Here is a 17039-nt window from a genome sequence, read left to right as displayed (position 1 = left end):
TATGACTGGTCCACCTAGCTATCTGGAGATGAATGTACTGACTATGACTGGTCCACCTAGCTATCTGGAGATGAATGTACTGACTATGACTAGTCCAAGCTGTCTGAAGGTGAATGTACTGACTGTGACTGGTCCACCAAGCTGTCTGAAGGTGAATGTACTGACTGACTGGTCCACCTAGCTGTCTGAAGGTGAATGTACTGACTGACTGGTCCACCAAGCTGTCTGAAGGTGAATGTACTGACTATGATAGATATGTGGTTATCCCACCAAGCTATCTGTAGATGAATGTACTGACTGTAAATCTCTGGACAAGAGCGTCTGCTAAATGACTAACATGTAAAACAATTTAACTATCTTGATCAGTGTTTGTTTCTCAGGTTGTAATACCTGTCTGTGGTGTCCCCCGTGTCCCCAGGTGATGGTTCGTCGTTGGACGGCCAGGGAGGGTCAGGTGAGAAGATCAAACGTCGTGTCAAGACACCGTACTCCCTGAAGAGGTGGCGCCCCTCCACCTGGGTGGTCTCCATGGATACGCAGGTTGGAGAGGTAATCAACAACGGCACCTGTCGCTCCAAGTCCTCCACTGCCGTCTACCTGGTCGGAGGGGGGACTACCACAGCCACCATGACCTCTGACCCCTGTGACCCTGGCATGACCTGCCTGTGAACCCTGACCCCTGGAGGAGGGTGTGATAACAGGTGGGCAGTGTGTTGCAGAAATGCCAGCTGCCTGTTTGCCAACTACACCCAGCTGGCTACTAACCTTTATGTGGTCGGCTACTTCAATGACTTTAACAGATTGGGGTGTATCAGATGCCACCAGATGTGGGGGCAGAATGTGTTGCCCTGACCTCCCACACCTCCATAGCTGACAACTTGTTTTCATTACGCTGGCTACATTGGATTGGCGGGAACACATTGAGGAGGGCGTGGCCTGCAATAACACCCTACTCCCTATATAGTGCACTACATTAGACCAGAGCCCTACTCCCTATATAGAACACTACATTAGACCAGAGCCCTACTCCCTATATGGTGCACTACTTTAGACCAGAGCCCTACTCCCTATATAGTGCACTACTTTAGACCAGAGCCCTACTCCCTATATAGAGCACTACATTAGACCAGAGTCCTACTCCCTATATAGAGCACTACATTAGACCAGAGCCCTACTCCCTATATGGTGCACTACTTTAGACCAGAGCCCTACTCCCTATATAGAGCACTACATTAGACCAGAGCCCTACTCCCTATATGGTGCACTACTTTAGACCAGAGCCCTACTCCCTATATAGAGCACTACATTAGACCAGAGTCCTACTCCCTATATAGTGCACTACATTAGACCAGAGTCCTACTCCCTATATGGTGCACTACATTAGACCAGAGCCCTACTCCCTGTATAGTGCACTACATTAGACCAGAGTCCTATTCCCTATATAGAGCACTACATTAGACCAGAGTCCTACTCCCTATATGGTGCACTACATTAGACCAGAGCCCTACTCCCTGTATAGTGCACTACATTAGACCAGAGTCCTATTCCCTATATAGAGCACTACATTAGACCAGAGCCCTATTCCCTATATAGAGCACTACATTAGACCAGAGCCCTACTCCCTATATGGTGCACTACATTAGACCAGAGTCCTATTCCCTATATAGAGCACTACATTAGACCAGAGCCCTATTCCCTATATAGTGCACTACATTAGACCAGAGTCCTATTCCCTATATAGAGCACTACATTAGACCAGAGCCCTACTCCCTATATAGTGCACTACATTAGACCAGAGCCCTACTCCCTATATAGAGCACTACATTAGACCAGAGCCCTACTCCCTATATAGTGCACGACATTAGACCAGAGCCCTACTCCCTGTAAGTCGCTTTGGATAAAAGCGTCTGCTAAATGGCATATATTATTATATTATTATTATTAGTGCACTACATTAGACCAGAGCCCTACTCCCTATATAGAACACTACATTAGACCAGAGCCCTACTCCCTATATAGTGCACTACATTAGACCAGAGCTCTACTCCCTATATAGTGCACGACTTTAGACCAGAGCCCTACTCCCTATATAGTGCACTACATTAGACCAGAGCCCTACTCCCTATATAGTGCACGACATTAGACCAGAGCCCTACTCCCTATATAGAACCTACATTAGACCAGAGCCCTACTCCCTATATAGTGCACTACATTAGACCAGAGCCCTACTCCCTATATAGTGCACAACATTAGACCAGAGCCCTACTCCCTATATAGAACCTACTTTAGACCAGAGCCCTACTCCCTATATAGTGCACTACATTAGACCAGAGCCCTACTCCCTATATAGTGCACTACATTAGACCAGAGCCCTACTCCCTATATAGTGCACTACATTAGACCAGAGCCCTACTCCCTATATAGTGCACGACATTAGACCAGAGCCCTACTCCCTATATAGAACCTACATTAGACCAGAGCCCTACTCCCTATATAGTGCACTACATTAGACCAGAGCCCTACACCCTATATAGAACACTACATTAGACCAGAGCCCTACTCCCTATATAGAGCACTACATTAGACCAGAGCCCTACTCCCTATATAGTGCACTACATTAGACCAGAGCCCTATTCCCTACATAGTGCACTACATTAGACCAGAGCCCTACTCCCTATATATAGCACTACATTAGACCAGAGCCCTACTCCCTATATAGTGCACTACATTAGACCAGAGCCCTACTCCCTATATAGAGCACTACATTAGACCAGAGCCCTACTCCCTATATAGAGCACTACATTAGACCAGAGCCCTACTCCCTATATATAGAGCACTACATTAGACCAGAGCCCTACTCCCTATATAGTGCACTACATTAGACCAGAGCCCTACTCCCTATATAGTGCACTACATTAGACCAGAGCCCTACTCCCTATATAGTGCACTACATTAGACCAGAGCCCTATTCCCTATATAGAGCACTACATTAGACCAGAGCCCTACTCCCTATATAGAGCACTACATTAGACCAGAGCCCTACTCCCTATATAGAGCACTACATTAGACCAGAGCCCTACTCCATATATAGAGCACTACATTAGACCAGAGCCCTACTCCCTATATAGAACACTACATTAGACCAGAGCCCTACTCCCTATATAGAACACTACATTAGACCAGAGCCCTACTCCCTATATAGTGCACTACATTAGACCAGAGCCCTACTCCCTATATAGAGCACTACATTAGACCAGAGCCCTACTCCCTATATAGTGCACTACATTAGACCAGAGCCCTACTCCCTATATAGTGCACTACATTAGACCAGAGCCCTATTCCCTACATAGTGCACTACATTAGACCAGAGCCCTACTCCCTATATAGAGCACTACATTAGACCAGAGCCCTACTCCCTATATAGAGCACTACATTAGACCAGAGCCCTACTCCCTATATAGTGCACTACATTAGACCAGAGCCCTACTCCCTATATAGAGCACTACATTAGACCAGAGCCCTACTCCCTATATAGAACCTACATTAGACCAGAGCCGATAGGGTCTGTTGTGAATATAGGGTGTCATTTGGGACGTTGCCTACCTGTAAGCCAGCATGCTCCGGTTTCCTTGGTTTCCTGATTTCCTGGTTCCAATTCCGTCAGAAGGAGAAGAAACGATGTGACTGCAAGAGAATCAATTGGTCAAGAAAGAAGCACTTATAAATTATGATATTTTGTTTTCTTCTCAACTTTTTCTTTACTTTGATGAACTTTTAAAAACAGAATATAGCTATGCAGCAACATTGGCTTCACTTGCTTCCACTATAAATGCTGTTCTACATAAATCATTGTATAATTGTACGTATGGCTGTTATATTGTTTTCTTCAACAAAAAAAAAAGATTTCAATCATCTAGTGACCATGGTAACGACTGGTCTAAAAAACATTAAGAGAAAAGACCGGACTGATGAAGCAGGAGCAGTGGGTCTTTAAGACTGGGTTAGATGCTCATTGGTTTCCAGTAATGTTTATGCATAGTACATTCAGTAATGTTATATTTTTATTATTTAACTAGGCAAGTCGGTTTCAGAACAAATTCTTATTTACATTGACCGCCTACGCCGGGCCAAACCCGGACGACGCCGGGCCAAACCCGGACGACGCCGGGCCAAACCCACACGACGCCGGGCCAAACCCGGACAACGCCGGGCCAAACCCGGACGACGCCGGGCCAAACCCGGACGACGCCGGGCCAATTGTGCGCCGCTCTATGGGACTCCCCGATCACAGCCGGATATGATACAGGCTGGATTCGAACCAGGGACTGTAGTGCACTGAGATGCAGTGCCTTAAACCACTGCGTCACTCGGGAGCCCCCGTTTATGCTTTAGTACATTCAATAATGTTTAAGTATTTGTTTTTACATCAATCTGTATATCCTACGTTTTTCCATCACATTTTTAAATGTCCGATAGGCTTTAGCGTTGAAGTTTAAACCATTGTTAAATGTCCGATAGGCTTTAGCGTTGAAGTTTAAACCATTGTTTAGCGTTGAAGTTTAAACCATTGTTAAATGTCCGATAGGCTTTAGCGTTGAAGTTTAAACCATTGTTAAATGTCCGATAGGCTTTAGCGTTGAAGTTTAAACCATTGTTAAATGTCCGATAGGCTTTAGCGTTGAAGTTTAAACCATTGTTAAATGTCCGATAGGCTTTAGCGTTGAAGTTTAAACCATTGTTAAATGTCCGATAGGCTTTAGCGTTGAAGTTTAAACCATTGTTAAATGTCCGATAGGCTTTAGCGTTGAAGTTTAAACCATTGTTAAATGTCCGATAGGCTTTAGCGTTGAAGTTTAAACCATTGTTAAATGTCCGATAGGCTTTAGCGTTGAAGTTTAAACCATTGTTAAATGTCCGATAGGCTTTAGCGTTGAAGTTTAAACCATCGTTAAATGTCCGATAGGCTTTAGCGTTGAAGTTTAAACCATTTTTAATTGTGTTGTATTCTTTGCAGCGGTTACCTCTGTTGTTATTATGACATTGTAAACAGTGCACTTATTATTATCATTAGTAGTAGCTGTCCTGCTCTCTGTCACATGTCTCTAAATGAGACAGCTGTCGATAAGGACGTGATAAGGACATGAGGTATCTGCAGCTCTCTACCAGGACATGAGGTATCTGCAGCTCTCTACAAGGACATTAGAGGTATCTGCAGTTCTCTACAAGGACATTGGCGATATCTGCAGTTCTCTACAAGGACATTGGCGATATCTGCAGCTGTCTACAAGGACATGAGGTATCTGCAGTTCTCTACAAGGACATGAGGTATCTGCAGCTGTCTACAAGGACATGAGGTATCTGCAGCTGTCTACAAGGACATGAGGTATCTGCAGCTGTCTACAAGGACATGAGGTATCTGCAGCTGTCTACAAGGACATGAGGTATCTGCAGCTGTCTACAAGGACATGAGGTATCTGCAGTTCTCTACAAGGACATGAGGTATCTGCAGCTGTCTATAAGGACATGAGGTATCTGCAGCTGTCTACCAGGACATGAGGTATCTGCAGCTGTCTACCAGGACATGAGGTATCTGCAGCTGTCTATAAGGACATGAGGTATCTGCAGCTGTCTACAAGGACATGAGGTATCTGCAGCTGTCTACCAGGACATGAGGTATCTGCAGCTGTCTACAAGGACATGAGGTATCTGCAGCTGTCTACAAGGACATGGGATTTTGTTCTGTTACGAAAAGAAATTTGCGACAGGTTAACGTTAGTCTACTCCGACTGACCGTTGAACTCCTCTACAGAAGACACTCGTCATTATTCTAAACCCTTCACTGTTCTCTCTACCCAGTCAGTCCCCTGCCTAGCTTAATAAACCAGACCAATTATTGGTATACAGTCTGAATCAAAGCACTGCTCGTTTCCTTACGAGCCAGAATGTTGAATAAAATGACATTTGAACTTCCGTTACCAGTTGTCTGTCCGGTTAGTCCTTCATCAGCTGGTTGAAATATCCACAGTAGTAGTATTTAACAGACGTTTTTAGAGAGCTGGTAACGCTTGTCACCTGACGCATGCACAGAACCATGTAGACACCGGCAATACTTCAAATCAAATCAAATCAAATTTTATTTGTCACATACACATGGTCAGCAGATGTTAATGCGAGTGTAGCGAAATGCTTGTGCTTCTAGTTCCGACAATGCAGTGATAAGCAACAAGTAATCTAACTAACAATTCCAAAACTACTGTCTTATACACAGTGTAAGGGGATAAAGAATATGTACATAAGGATATATGAATGAGTGATGGTAATCTAACTAACAATTGGGACAGTACGTGTCGCCTGGCGGTACTTCACGTGCCTCTGGGTCATGAGCAAAAAGAAAAGGATTTTGCCACACACACAGAGATGTGCATTTTTAACTCTGTTTAATAATAAACTGCATTGTTGGAAAAGGACCTGTCAGTCATCCTTTCACTGTTAGTCTACACCTGTCGTCTACAGAAGTATGTGACTATTAACATTGGATTGATTTGATAACTTGTCTTAAATTTCAACCAGCTGAAGGACCAACCCTATGGACAATCGGCAGAGTAAGTTCAAATATAATTGTATTAAACATTCGTGACTGGCATGGGATGTTTAGGGTTTTTTTCTTATGTAAATGTGCGTAGCTATGCTGTACATAGACAGTCCTCTACTCTATTCACCATGCTCTAGTCTAGACTACTGGAGGGGGGTTAACAGACAGTCAGTCCTCTACTCTATATTCACCATGCTCTAGTCTAGACTACTGGAGGACGGTTAACAGACAGTCAGTCCTCTACTCTATATTCACCATGCTCTAGTCTAGACTCCTGGAGGAGGGTTAACAGACAGTCAGTCCTCTACTCTATATTCACCATGCTCTAGTCTAGACTACTGGAGGAGGGTTAACAGACAGTCAGTCCTCTACTCTATATTCACCATGCTCTAGTCTAGTCTACTGGAGGAGGGATAACAGTCAGTCCTCTACTCTATATTCTCCATGCTCTAGTCTAGACTACTGGAGGAGGGTTAACAGACAGTCAGTCCTCTACACTATATTCACCATGCTCTAGTCTAGACTCCTGGAGGAGGGTTAACAGACAGTCCTCTACTCTATATTCACCATGCTCTAGTCTAGACTACTGGAGGAGGGTTAAGAGACAGTCAGTCCTCTACTCTATATTCACCATGCTCTAGTCTAGACTACTGGAGGGGGGTTAACAGACAGTCAGTCCTCTACTCTATATTCACCATGCTCTAGTCTAGACTCCTGGAGGAGGGTTAACAGACAGTCAGTCCTCTACACTATATTCACCATGCTCTAGTCTAGACTACTGGAGGAGGGTTAACAGACAGTCAGTCCTCTATACTATATTCACCATGCTCTAGTCTAGACTCCTGGAGGAGGGTTAACAGACAGTCAGTCCTCTACACTATATTCACCATGCTCTAGTCTAGACTACTGGAGGAGGGTTAACAGACAGTCAGTCCTCTATACTATATTCACCATGCTCTAGTCTAGACTCCTGGAGGAGGGTTAACAGACAGTCAGTCCTCTACACTATATTCACCATGCTCTAGTCTAGACTACTGGAGGAGGGTTAACAGACAGTCAGTCCTCTACACTATATTCACCATGCTCTAGTCTAGACTCCTGGAGGAGGGTTAACAGACAGTCAGTCCTCTACACTATATTCACCATGCTCTAGTCTAGTCTAGACTACTGGAGGAGGGTTAACAGACAGTCAGTCCTCTACTCTATATTCACCATGCTCTAGTCTTGTCTAGACTACTGGAGGAGGGTTAACAGACAGTCAGTCCTCTACACTATATTCACCATGATCTAGTCTAGACTACTGGAGGAGGGTTAACAGACAGTCCTCTACTCTATATTCACCATGCTCTAGTCTAGACTCCTGGAGGGGGGTTAACAGACAGTCAGTCCTCTACACTATATTCACCATGCTCTAGTCTAGACTCCTGGAGGGGGGTTAACAGACAGTCAGTCCTCTACACTATATTCACCATGATCTAGTCTAGACTCCTGGAGGGGGGTTAACAGACAGTCAGTCCTCTACACTATATTCACCATGCTCTAGTCTAGACTCCTGGAGGAAGGTTAACAGACAGTCAGTCCTCTACACTATATTCACCATGATCTAGTCTAGACTACTGGAGGAGGGTTAACAGACAGTCCTCTACTCTATATTCACCATGCTCTAGTCTAGACTCCTGGAGGGGGGTTAACAGACAGTCAGTCCTCTACACTATATTCACCATGCTCTAGTCTAGACTCCTGGAGGGGGGTTAACAGACAGTCAGTCCTCTACACTATATTCACCATGCTCTAGTCTAGACTCCTGGAGGAGGGTTAACAGACAGTCAGTCCTCTACTCTATATTCACCATGCTCTAGTCTAGACTCCTGGAGGAGGGTTAACAGACAGTCAGTCCTCTACTCTATATTCACCATGCTCTAGTCTAGACTACTGGAGGAGGGTTAACAGACAGTCAGTCCTCTACTCTATATTCACCATGCTCTAGTCTAGTCTAGACTACTGGAGGAGGGTTAACAGACAGTCAGTCCTCTACTCTATATTCACCATGCTCTAGTCTAGAATCCTGGGGGAGGGTTAACAGACAGTCCTCTACTCTATATTCACCATGCTCTAGTCTTGTCTAGACTACTGGAGGAGGGTTAACAGAAAGTCAGTCCTCTACACTATATTCACCATGCTCTAGTCTAGACTACTGGAGGAGGGTTAACAGACAGTCAGTCCTCTACTCTATATTCACCATGCTCTAGTCTAGACTCCTGGAGGAGGGTTAACAGACAGTCAGTCCTCTACACTATATTCACCATGCTCTAGTCTAGACTCCTGGAGGAGGGTTAACAGACAGACAGTCCTCTACACTATATTCACCATGCTCTAGTCTAGACTCCTGGAGGAGGGTTAACAGACAGTCAGTCCTCTACTCTATATTCACCATGCTCTAGTCTAGACTACTGGAGGAGGGTTAACAGACAGACAGTCCTCTACTCTATTCACCATGCTCTAGTCTAGTCTAGACTACTGGAGGAGGGTTAACAGACAGTCCTCTACTCTATATTCACCATGCTCTAGTCTAGACTCCTGGAGGAGGGTTAACAGACAGTCAGTCCTCTACTCTATATTCACCATGCTCTAGTCTAGACTACCGGAGGAGGGTTAACAGACAGACAGTCCTCTACTCTATATTCACCATGCTCTAGTCTAGACTCCTGGAGGAGGGTTAACAGACAGTCAGTCCTCTACTCTATATTCACCATGCTCTAGACTCCTGGAGGAGGGTTAACAGACAGTCCTCTACTCTATATTCGCCATGCTCTAGTCTAGACTCCTGGAGGAGGGTTAACAGACAGTCAGTCCTCTACTCTATATTCACCATGCTCTAGTCGAGTCTAGACTACTGGAGGAGGGTTAACAGACAGTCAGTCCTCTACTCTATATTCACCATGCTCTAGTCTAGACTACTGGAGGAGGGTTAACAGACAGTCAGTCCTCTACTCTATATTCACCATGCTCTAGTCTAGACTACTGGAGGAGGGTTAACAGACAGTCAGTCCTCTACTCTATATTCACCATGCTCTAGTCTAGTCTAGACTACTGGAGGAGGGTTAACAGACAGTCAGTCCTCTACTCTATATTCACCATGCTCTAGTCTAGACTACTGGAGGAGGGTTAACAGACAGTCCTCTACTCTATATTCACCATGCTCTAGTCTAGACTACTGGAGGAGGGTTAACAGACAGTCAGTCCTCTACACTATATTCACCATGCTCTAGTCTCGTCTAGACTCCTGGAGGAGGGTTAACAGACAGTCAGTCCTCTACTCTATATTCACCATGCTCTAGTCTAGACTCCTGGAGGATGGTTAATAGACCAATTGGACATGTTAGTTGACTAGTGGGTTGGGTAACATCATTCTATCCCACATTCCATTTCAGTTGTGCTATGAACAGAACTGTAAATTACTACTAATTTATAGCTACGTAAACCTACATGGAACCCACCCACATACCTGGAACTTATAACATGTAAACTACCCTACAATAAACTGTTAACTTTTTGGAAAGTTTGTCAATCTACATATTGTTACATCTGTTTTTGGTTTGGAGAGGAGAGAGTTCTCTGAATGTTCTATACAAATGTTAAGGTAAACATTCTCCACTTTTTGATGCGTCAGGATTCTCTTCTCTTGATGTGTCAGGGTTCTCTTCTCTTGATGTGTCAGGATTCTCTTCTCTTGACGTGTCACGGGTCTCTTCTCTTGATGTGTCAGGATTCTCTTCTCTTGATGGGTCAGGATTCTCTTCTCTTGATGGGTCAGGATTCTCTTCTCTTGATGGGTCAGGATTCTCTTCTCTTGACGTGTCAGGGTTCTTTATTATCTTGATGTGTCAGGGTTCTCTTCTCTTGACGTGTCAGGGTTCTTTATTATCTTGATGTGTCAGGGTTCTCTTCTCTTGATGTGTCAGGGGTCTCTTCTCTTGATGTGTCAGGGTTCTCTTCTCTTGATGTGTCAGGGTTCTTTATTATCTTGATGTGTCAGGGTTCTCTTCTCTTGATGTGTCAGGGTTCTCTTCTCTTGATGTGTCAGGGGTCTCTTCTCTTGATGTGTCAGGATTCTCTTCTCTTGATGTGTCAGGGTTCTCTTCTCTTGACGTGTCAGGGTTCTCTTCTCTTGATGTGTCAGGGTTCTCTTCTCTTGATGTGTCAGGGTTCTCTTCTCTTGATGTGTCAGGGTTCTTTATTATCTTGATGTGTCAGGATTCTCTTCTCTTGATGTGTCAGGGTTCTCTTCTCTTGATGTGTCAGGGTTCTCTTCTCTTGATGTGTCAGGGTTCTCTTCTCTTGATGTGTCAGGGTTCTCTTCTCTTGACGTGTCAGGGGTCTCTTCTCTTGACGTGTCAGGGGTCTCTTCTCTTGATGTGTCAGGGTTCTCTTCTCTTGACGTGTCAGGGTTCTCTTCTCTTGATGTGTCAGGATTCTCTTCTCTTGACGTGTCAGGGTTCTCTTCTCTTGATGTGTCAGGATTCTCTTCTCTTGACGTGTCAGGGTTCTCTTCTCTTGATGTGTCAGTGTTCTCTTCTCTTGATGTGTCAGGGTTCTCTTCTCTTGATGTGTCAGGGTTCTCTTCTCTTGATGTGTCAGGATTCTCTTCTCTTGACGTGTCAGGGTTCTCTTCTCTTGATGTGTCAGGGTTCTCTTCTCTTGATGTGTCAGGGTTCTCTTCTCTTGATGTGTCAGGATTCTCTTCTCTTGACGTGTCAGGGTTCTCTTCTCTTGACGTGTCAGGGGTCTCTTCTCTTGATGTGTCAGGGGTCTCTTCTCTTGATGTGTCAGGGTTCTCTTCTCTTGATGTGTCAGGGGTCTCTTCTCTTGATGGGTCAGGGTTCTCTTCTCTTGATGTGTCAGGGTTCTCTTCTCTTGACGTGTCAGGGGTCTCTTCTCTCGATGTGTCAGGCTTCTCTTCTCTTGAAGATTGATGTTGGAGACGAAAACTAAAGCCAAAACCCAATTATTATCATCTTTCACGTTTTTTTAATATATATTTTTTTACATTTTCAACAATACTCTGATGTAAAATCAATCAAAATGTTTCTCTTCTGTTGACATTTGTGAGCCCCTGTTTCTCCTCGTCTGGTATATAGCTGTCTAACTCACATGGTTCTATTCCATTGAGGACTACCCCCACAGTGGGCCGCAAGTGTTTTATGTTAGCGTCAACGTCTAGTGCTATTGTGTTTCCAGCACTGGGGTAAATCCTCATTGGAAATGCGACCTTAATGTGCGTATGTGTTGTAGGCTCACCTCTTTGGTGTAAGTCATTGTGTGTATATATAGATAGTGCAGTTACCTAGATATACTATACATACTGAAACATACAGTGGCTTCAGAAAAAAATCATACCCCTTGACTTATTCCACATTTTGTTTTGCAGTCTGAATTCAAAATGGATGAAATATTAATTTAATAATATTTATTAAATATTCACCAATCGACACAGTGACAAAGTGAAAACATGTTTTTTGACATTTTTGCAAATACTGACTAGAATACTTTGTAGAAACAGCAATTACAGCGGTGAGTCTTTCTGGGTAAATCTCTAAGAGCTGTGAGTCTTTCTGGGTAAATCTCTAAGAGCTGTGAGTCTTTCTGGGTAAATCTCTAAGAGCTGTGAGTCTTTCTGGGTAAATCTCTAAGAGCTGTGAGTCTTTCTGGGTAAATCTCTAAGAGCTGTGAGTCTTTCTGGGTAAATCTCTAAGAGTTGTGAGTCTTTCTGGGTAAATCTCTAAGAGCTGTGAGTCTTTCTGGGTAAATCTCTAAGAGCTGTGAGTCTTTCTGGGTAAATCTCTAAGAGTTGTGAGTCTTTCTGGGTAAATCTCTAAGAGCTGTGAGTCTTTCTGGGTAAATCTCTAAGAGCTTTGAGTCTTTCTGGGTAAATCTCTAAGAGCTGTGAGTCTTTCTGGGTAAATCTCTAAGAGCTTTGAGTCTTTCTGGGTAAATCTCTAAGAGCTTTGAGTCTTTCTGGGTAAATCTCTAAGAGCTGTGAGTCTTTCTGGGTAAATCTCTAAGAGTTGTGAGTCTTTCTGGGTAAATCTCTAAGAGTTGTGAGTCTTTCTGGGTAAATCTCTAAGAGCTGTGAGTCTTTCTGGGTAAATCTCTAAGAGCTTTGAGTCTTTCTGGGTAAATCTCTAAGAGCTGTGAGTCTTTCTGGGTAAATCTCTAAGAGCTGTGAGTCTTTCTGGGTAAATCTCTAAGAGCTTTGCACACCTGGATTGTACAATATTTGCCCATTATTCTTTAAACAATTCTTTAAGCTCTGTCAAGTTGATTGTTGATCATTATTAGATAACCATATTCAAGTCTTTCCATAGATCTTCAAGCCAATTTAAGTCAAAACTGTAACTAGACCACTCAGGAATATTCAATATCTTCTTGGTAAGTAACTAAAGTGCAGATTTGGCCTTGTGTTTTAGGTTATTGTCCTTCTGAAAGGCGAATTCATCTCCTCATTGTCTATTGGAACACAGACTGAACCAGACTTTCCTCTGGGATTTTGTCTGTGCTTATAGCTGTCTACCGTGTATTTTTATCCTAATAATGCCCTAGTCCTTGCCAATGACATGATGCAGCCACCGCCATGTTTGAAAATATGAAGTGGTACTGAGTGATGTGTTGTGTTGGATTTGCCCAAAACAAAACGCTTTGTATTCAGGACAAAAAGTTAATTTCTTTGTCGAAATGTTTTCAGTATTACTTAAGTGCCTTGTTGCAAACAGGATGCATGTTTTGGAGTATTTTTATTCTGTACAGGCTTTCTTCTTTTAACTCTGTCATTTAGGTTGGTGTTGTGGAGTAACTACAATGTTGTTGATCCATCCTCCGTTGTTTACTCCCATCACAGTCATTAAACTCTGTAACTGTTTTAAGGTCATTGGCTTCATGGTGAAAATCCCTGAGCGGTTTCCTTCCTCTCCGGCAACTGAGTTAGGAAGGACGTCTGTATCTTTGTAGTGACTGGGTGTATTGATACACCATCCAAAGCCTAATTATAACTTCACCTTGCTCAAAGTGATATTACACATTTTACCCCTCTACCATCCGGTGCCCTTCTTTGCATTGAAAAATCTCCTTGGTCTTTGTGGTTGAATATGTGTTTTGAAATTCACTGCTTGATTGAGGGACCTTACACTTATCTGTATGTGTGGGGGTACAGAGATGAGGTAGTCATTTAAACATCATGTTAAACACTATTATTGAACACTGAATTTATTTAGGCTTGACATAAAGGGGTTGAATACTTATTGACTCAAGACATTTCAGCTTAAAATGTTTTATTAATTTAAACACGATTATACTAACAAAATTCCACTTTGACATTATGGGGGTATTGCGTGTCCTTCTGTAACTCAGTTGGTAGAGCATGGCGCTTGTAACGCCAGGGTAGTGGGTTCGATTCCCGGGACCACCCATACGTAGAATGTATGCACACATGACTGTAAGTCGCTTTGGATAAAAGCGTCTGCTAAATGGCATATATTATTATTATTATATTATTACATTGTAAATTCAGGCTGTAAACCGTTTTAAATTCAGGCTGTAAACCGTTTTAAATTCAGGCTGTAAACCGTTTTAAATTCAGGCTGTAAACCGTTTTAAATTCAGGCTGTAAACCGTTTTAAATTCAGGCTGTAAACCGTTTTAAATTCAGGCTGTAAACCGTTTTAAATTCAGGCTGTAAACCGTTTTAAATTCAGTCTGTAACAACACAATGTGGGAGGAGTTAAAAAGGTGTGAACCCTTTCTGAAGACCACTGTACATACAACCGTTGCTATGGGACCAAGAACATTGCTACAGTACTGTGTTGTTTATAGCACACTTATTTATACTGTATCACACTGTAGATATATGCCACTCAGAAAGCATGCAGGACATTATTAAGGTCATTACGGTAAGATTATAAATTAACCATATGAAATAAAGATGAGAGGAATATTAAAACAGTGATTTTACCACTGAGGAAGTCATGTGGTTTGTATGACTAATTTGGACTAGATATATACCTTATTCATCACTGACTCCATCCAATCTACGTCCCACATAAAGTATTCTATTGTGGACCCTTGAATTTCTACCCTACTCAGTGATATTCTGATATAACCATGTAGTATTTAAGTCCGGAACGACTGCCTGCCGCAGACAGACTATCCTAAGGCTTTGTGAACTTCTGAGTGCTGTGCTTAAATATGCAAAAGAACAGGTTACTATACAATACATTGTCCTGACTGACACTGCTGTATCCATCACTGATATCCATTCACATCTTAACAACTGCCAAATACATTACACTACTTTTTATTTGGTCTGGAAATGACTTTTGTAAAACTGTGTTGTCTGTCACCTTAAAAAAAAAAAAGACTTGAAAAGTGATTAAAGAGTGGGTCCAGGGTGAATGTCGGATGGTGTTGTTGTGGTTATAGTGAGCTGTTTGTCAAATGGCATCCTACTCGTCATACTGTGTAGTGCACTACTTTTGACCAGGGCCCATGAGCTCAGGGTCCATAGGATTAGGGCCCATAGAGGTCAGGGTCCATAGGGTTAGGGCCCATAGAGGTCAGGGCCCATAGGGTTAGGGCCCATAGAGGTCAGGACCCATAGAGCTCAGAGTCCTTAGGGTTAGGGCCCATAGTGGTCAGGGCCCATAGAGGTCAGGGCCCATAGAGGTCAGGGCCCATAGAGCTCAGAGTCCTTAGGGTTAGGGCCCATAGAGGTTAGGGCCCATAGAGGTCAGGGCCCATAGGGTTAGGGCCCATAGAGGTCAGGGCCCATAGAGGTCAGGGCCCATAGGGTTAGGGCCCATAGAGGTCAGGGCCCATAGAGGTCAGGGCCCATAGGGTTAGGGCCCATAGAGGTCAGGGCTCATGGAGCTCAGGACCCATAGAGCTCAGGGCCCATAGAGGTCAGGGCCCATAGAGGTCAGGGCTCATAGGATCAGGGCCCATAGAGGTCAGGGCCCATAGAGGTCAGGGCCCATAGGGTTAGGGCCCATAGAGGTCAGGGCTCATGGAGCTCAGGGCCCATGGAGCTCAGGGCCCATAGGGGTTAGGGCCCATAGAGGTAAGGGCCCATAGGGTTAGGGCCCATAGAGGTCAGGGCCCATAACGCTCAGTTCCCATAGAGGTCAGGGCCCATAGGGTTAAGGCCCATAGAGGTCAGGGTCCATAGGGTTAGGGCACATAGAGGTCAGGGCCCATAACGCTCAGGGCCCATAGAGGTCAGGGTCCATAGGGTTAGGGCCCATAGAGGTCAGGGTCCATAGGGTTAGGGCCCATAGAGGTCAGGGACCATAGGGACATGGCCCATAGGGTCAGGGCCCATAGAGGTCAGGGCCCATAGGGTTAGGGCCCATAGGGTTAGGGCCCATAGAGGTTAGGGCCCATAGAGGTCAGGGACCATAGGGACATGGCCCATAGGGTCAGGGCCCATAGAGGTCAGGACCCATAGGGTTAGGGCCCATAGGGTTCAGGTCAAAAGTAGTGCACTACATGGGGAATAAGTAGGGTGCCCCCTGGGGGACACAATTCATGTTGAAGTAGATGTGGATTCCTTCAGAGCTCTGGTCCTGTATCTCTCCTGAGCCCTAAAAGCAACTCTGTTTTCTATTGAAGTTTGTAAAATAAGCGCTTTGAAATAAAAGAACAAAAGATATCTCATACTCTGGAAATGTTTCAAAATGCAATTATCCATGAAAGAAATCTTGCATTACATTACCCCATTGATTAAAGATTATATTACTGAGAATATATTTTTTTTCATGTCAATTGACTTCTTAACTTCGAATGTTTCCCAAATGGCACCCTATTCTCTACATAGGGCACTACTTTTGACTAGAGCACTATGGCCCCTGTTTAAAAGTAGTGCACTTTGTAGGGAATAGGGTGCCATTTGGGTTGCTAACCATTAAATAAGCCTTGTGTTTTGATTGTGTAACTGAAGGTCAGGGCTGCAGTTGATCCCTGGACTAGTGGGTCTCATCTTTACAAGCATTTTGCTACTCTCGCAATAATCATTTGCCAACCATTTATATGTGACCAATAAAATTTGATTTGAAAATGTTTTATTTGATTTCATCCTACACTAGTAGACCTCATCCTGCTCTCGTAGACCTCATCCTGCACTAGTACAACTCATCCTACACTAGTAGACCTCATCCTGCTCTAGTAGACCTCATCCTGCTCTCGTAGACCTCATCCTGCACTAGTACAACTCATCCTACACTAGTAGACCTCATCCTGCTCTCGTAGACCTCATCCTGCTCTAGTAGACCTCATCCTGCTCTCGTACACCTCATCCTGCACTAGTACAACTCATCCTGCACTAGTACAACTCATCCTGCACTAGTAGACCTCATTCTGCTCTCGTAGACCTCATCCTGCTCTAGTAGACCTCATCCTG

At 43.9% G+C, this 17039-nt stretch overlaps 1 protein-coding gene and 2 long non-coding RNA genes across 33 annotated transcripts in view; 2 read left to right on the top strand and 1 right to left on the bottom strand.

Annotated features, from left to right (window-relative positions):
- Positions 1–828, top strand: part of bmpr2b (bone morphogenetic protein receptor, type II b (serine/threonine kinase)) — a 184133-nt gene extending 183305 nt beyond the window's left edge. The window contains 1 exon segment of the mRNA XM_052521830.1: positions 419–828. Coding sequence (XP_052377790.1) covers positions 419–669 — 251 coding nt within the window. The 3' untranslated portion in view covers positions 670–828.
- Position 829: 1 nt separating this feature from the next.
- On the bottom strand, positions 830–3688 carry LOC127931241 (uncharacterized). Of its 3 annotated transcripts, none has more exons than XR_008140495.1 (4): positions 3539–3688; positions 2465–2612; positions 2281–2391; positions 830–968 (listed from the first exon to the last, which is right to left on the bottom strand). It is a non-coding gene; the product is annotated as an uncharacterized LOC127931241 (long non-coding RNA). The 3 variants fall into 3 exon arrangements; XR_008140494.1 differs by lacking the exons at positions 830–968; positions 2465–2612 and adding exons at positions 1689–1819; positions 3169–3317 and having other exon boundaries at positions 2281–2464; XR_008140493.1 differs by lacking the exon at positions 830–968 and adding an exon at positions 1689–1819.
- LOC118379898 (uncharacterized) lies at positions 1659–16700 on the top strand. 29 transcript variants are annotated; one of them, XR_008140466.1, is made up of 3 exons: positions 1659–5174; positions 5297–15495; positions 15591–16700. It is a non-coding gene; the product is annotated as an uncharacterized LOC118379898 (long non-coding RNA). The 29 variants fall into 29 exon arrangements; XR_008140464.1 differs by having other exon boundaries at positions 5206–15495; XR_008140465.1 differs by having other exon boundaries at positions 1659–5205.
- Positions 16701–17039: the final 339 nt, after the last annotated feature.

Source organism: Oncorhynchus keta, chromosome 7 (assembly GCF_023373465.1).
Source record: "Oncorhynchus keta strain PuntledgeMale-10-30-2019 chromosome 7, Oket_V2, whole genome shotgun sequence".
Lineage (NCBI taxonomy): Eukaryota > Metazoa > Chordata > Actinopteri > Salmoniformes > Salmonidae > Oncorhynchus > Oncorhynchus keta.
The sequence above is the reverse complement of the archived record's forward strand: the minus strand, read 5'-3'. Positions and strand labels throughout refer to the sequence as shown.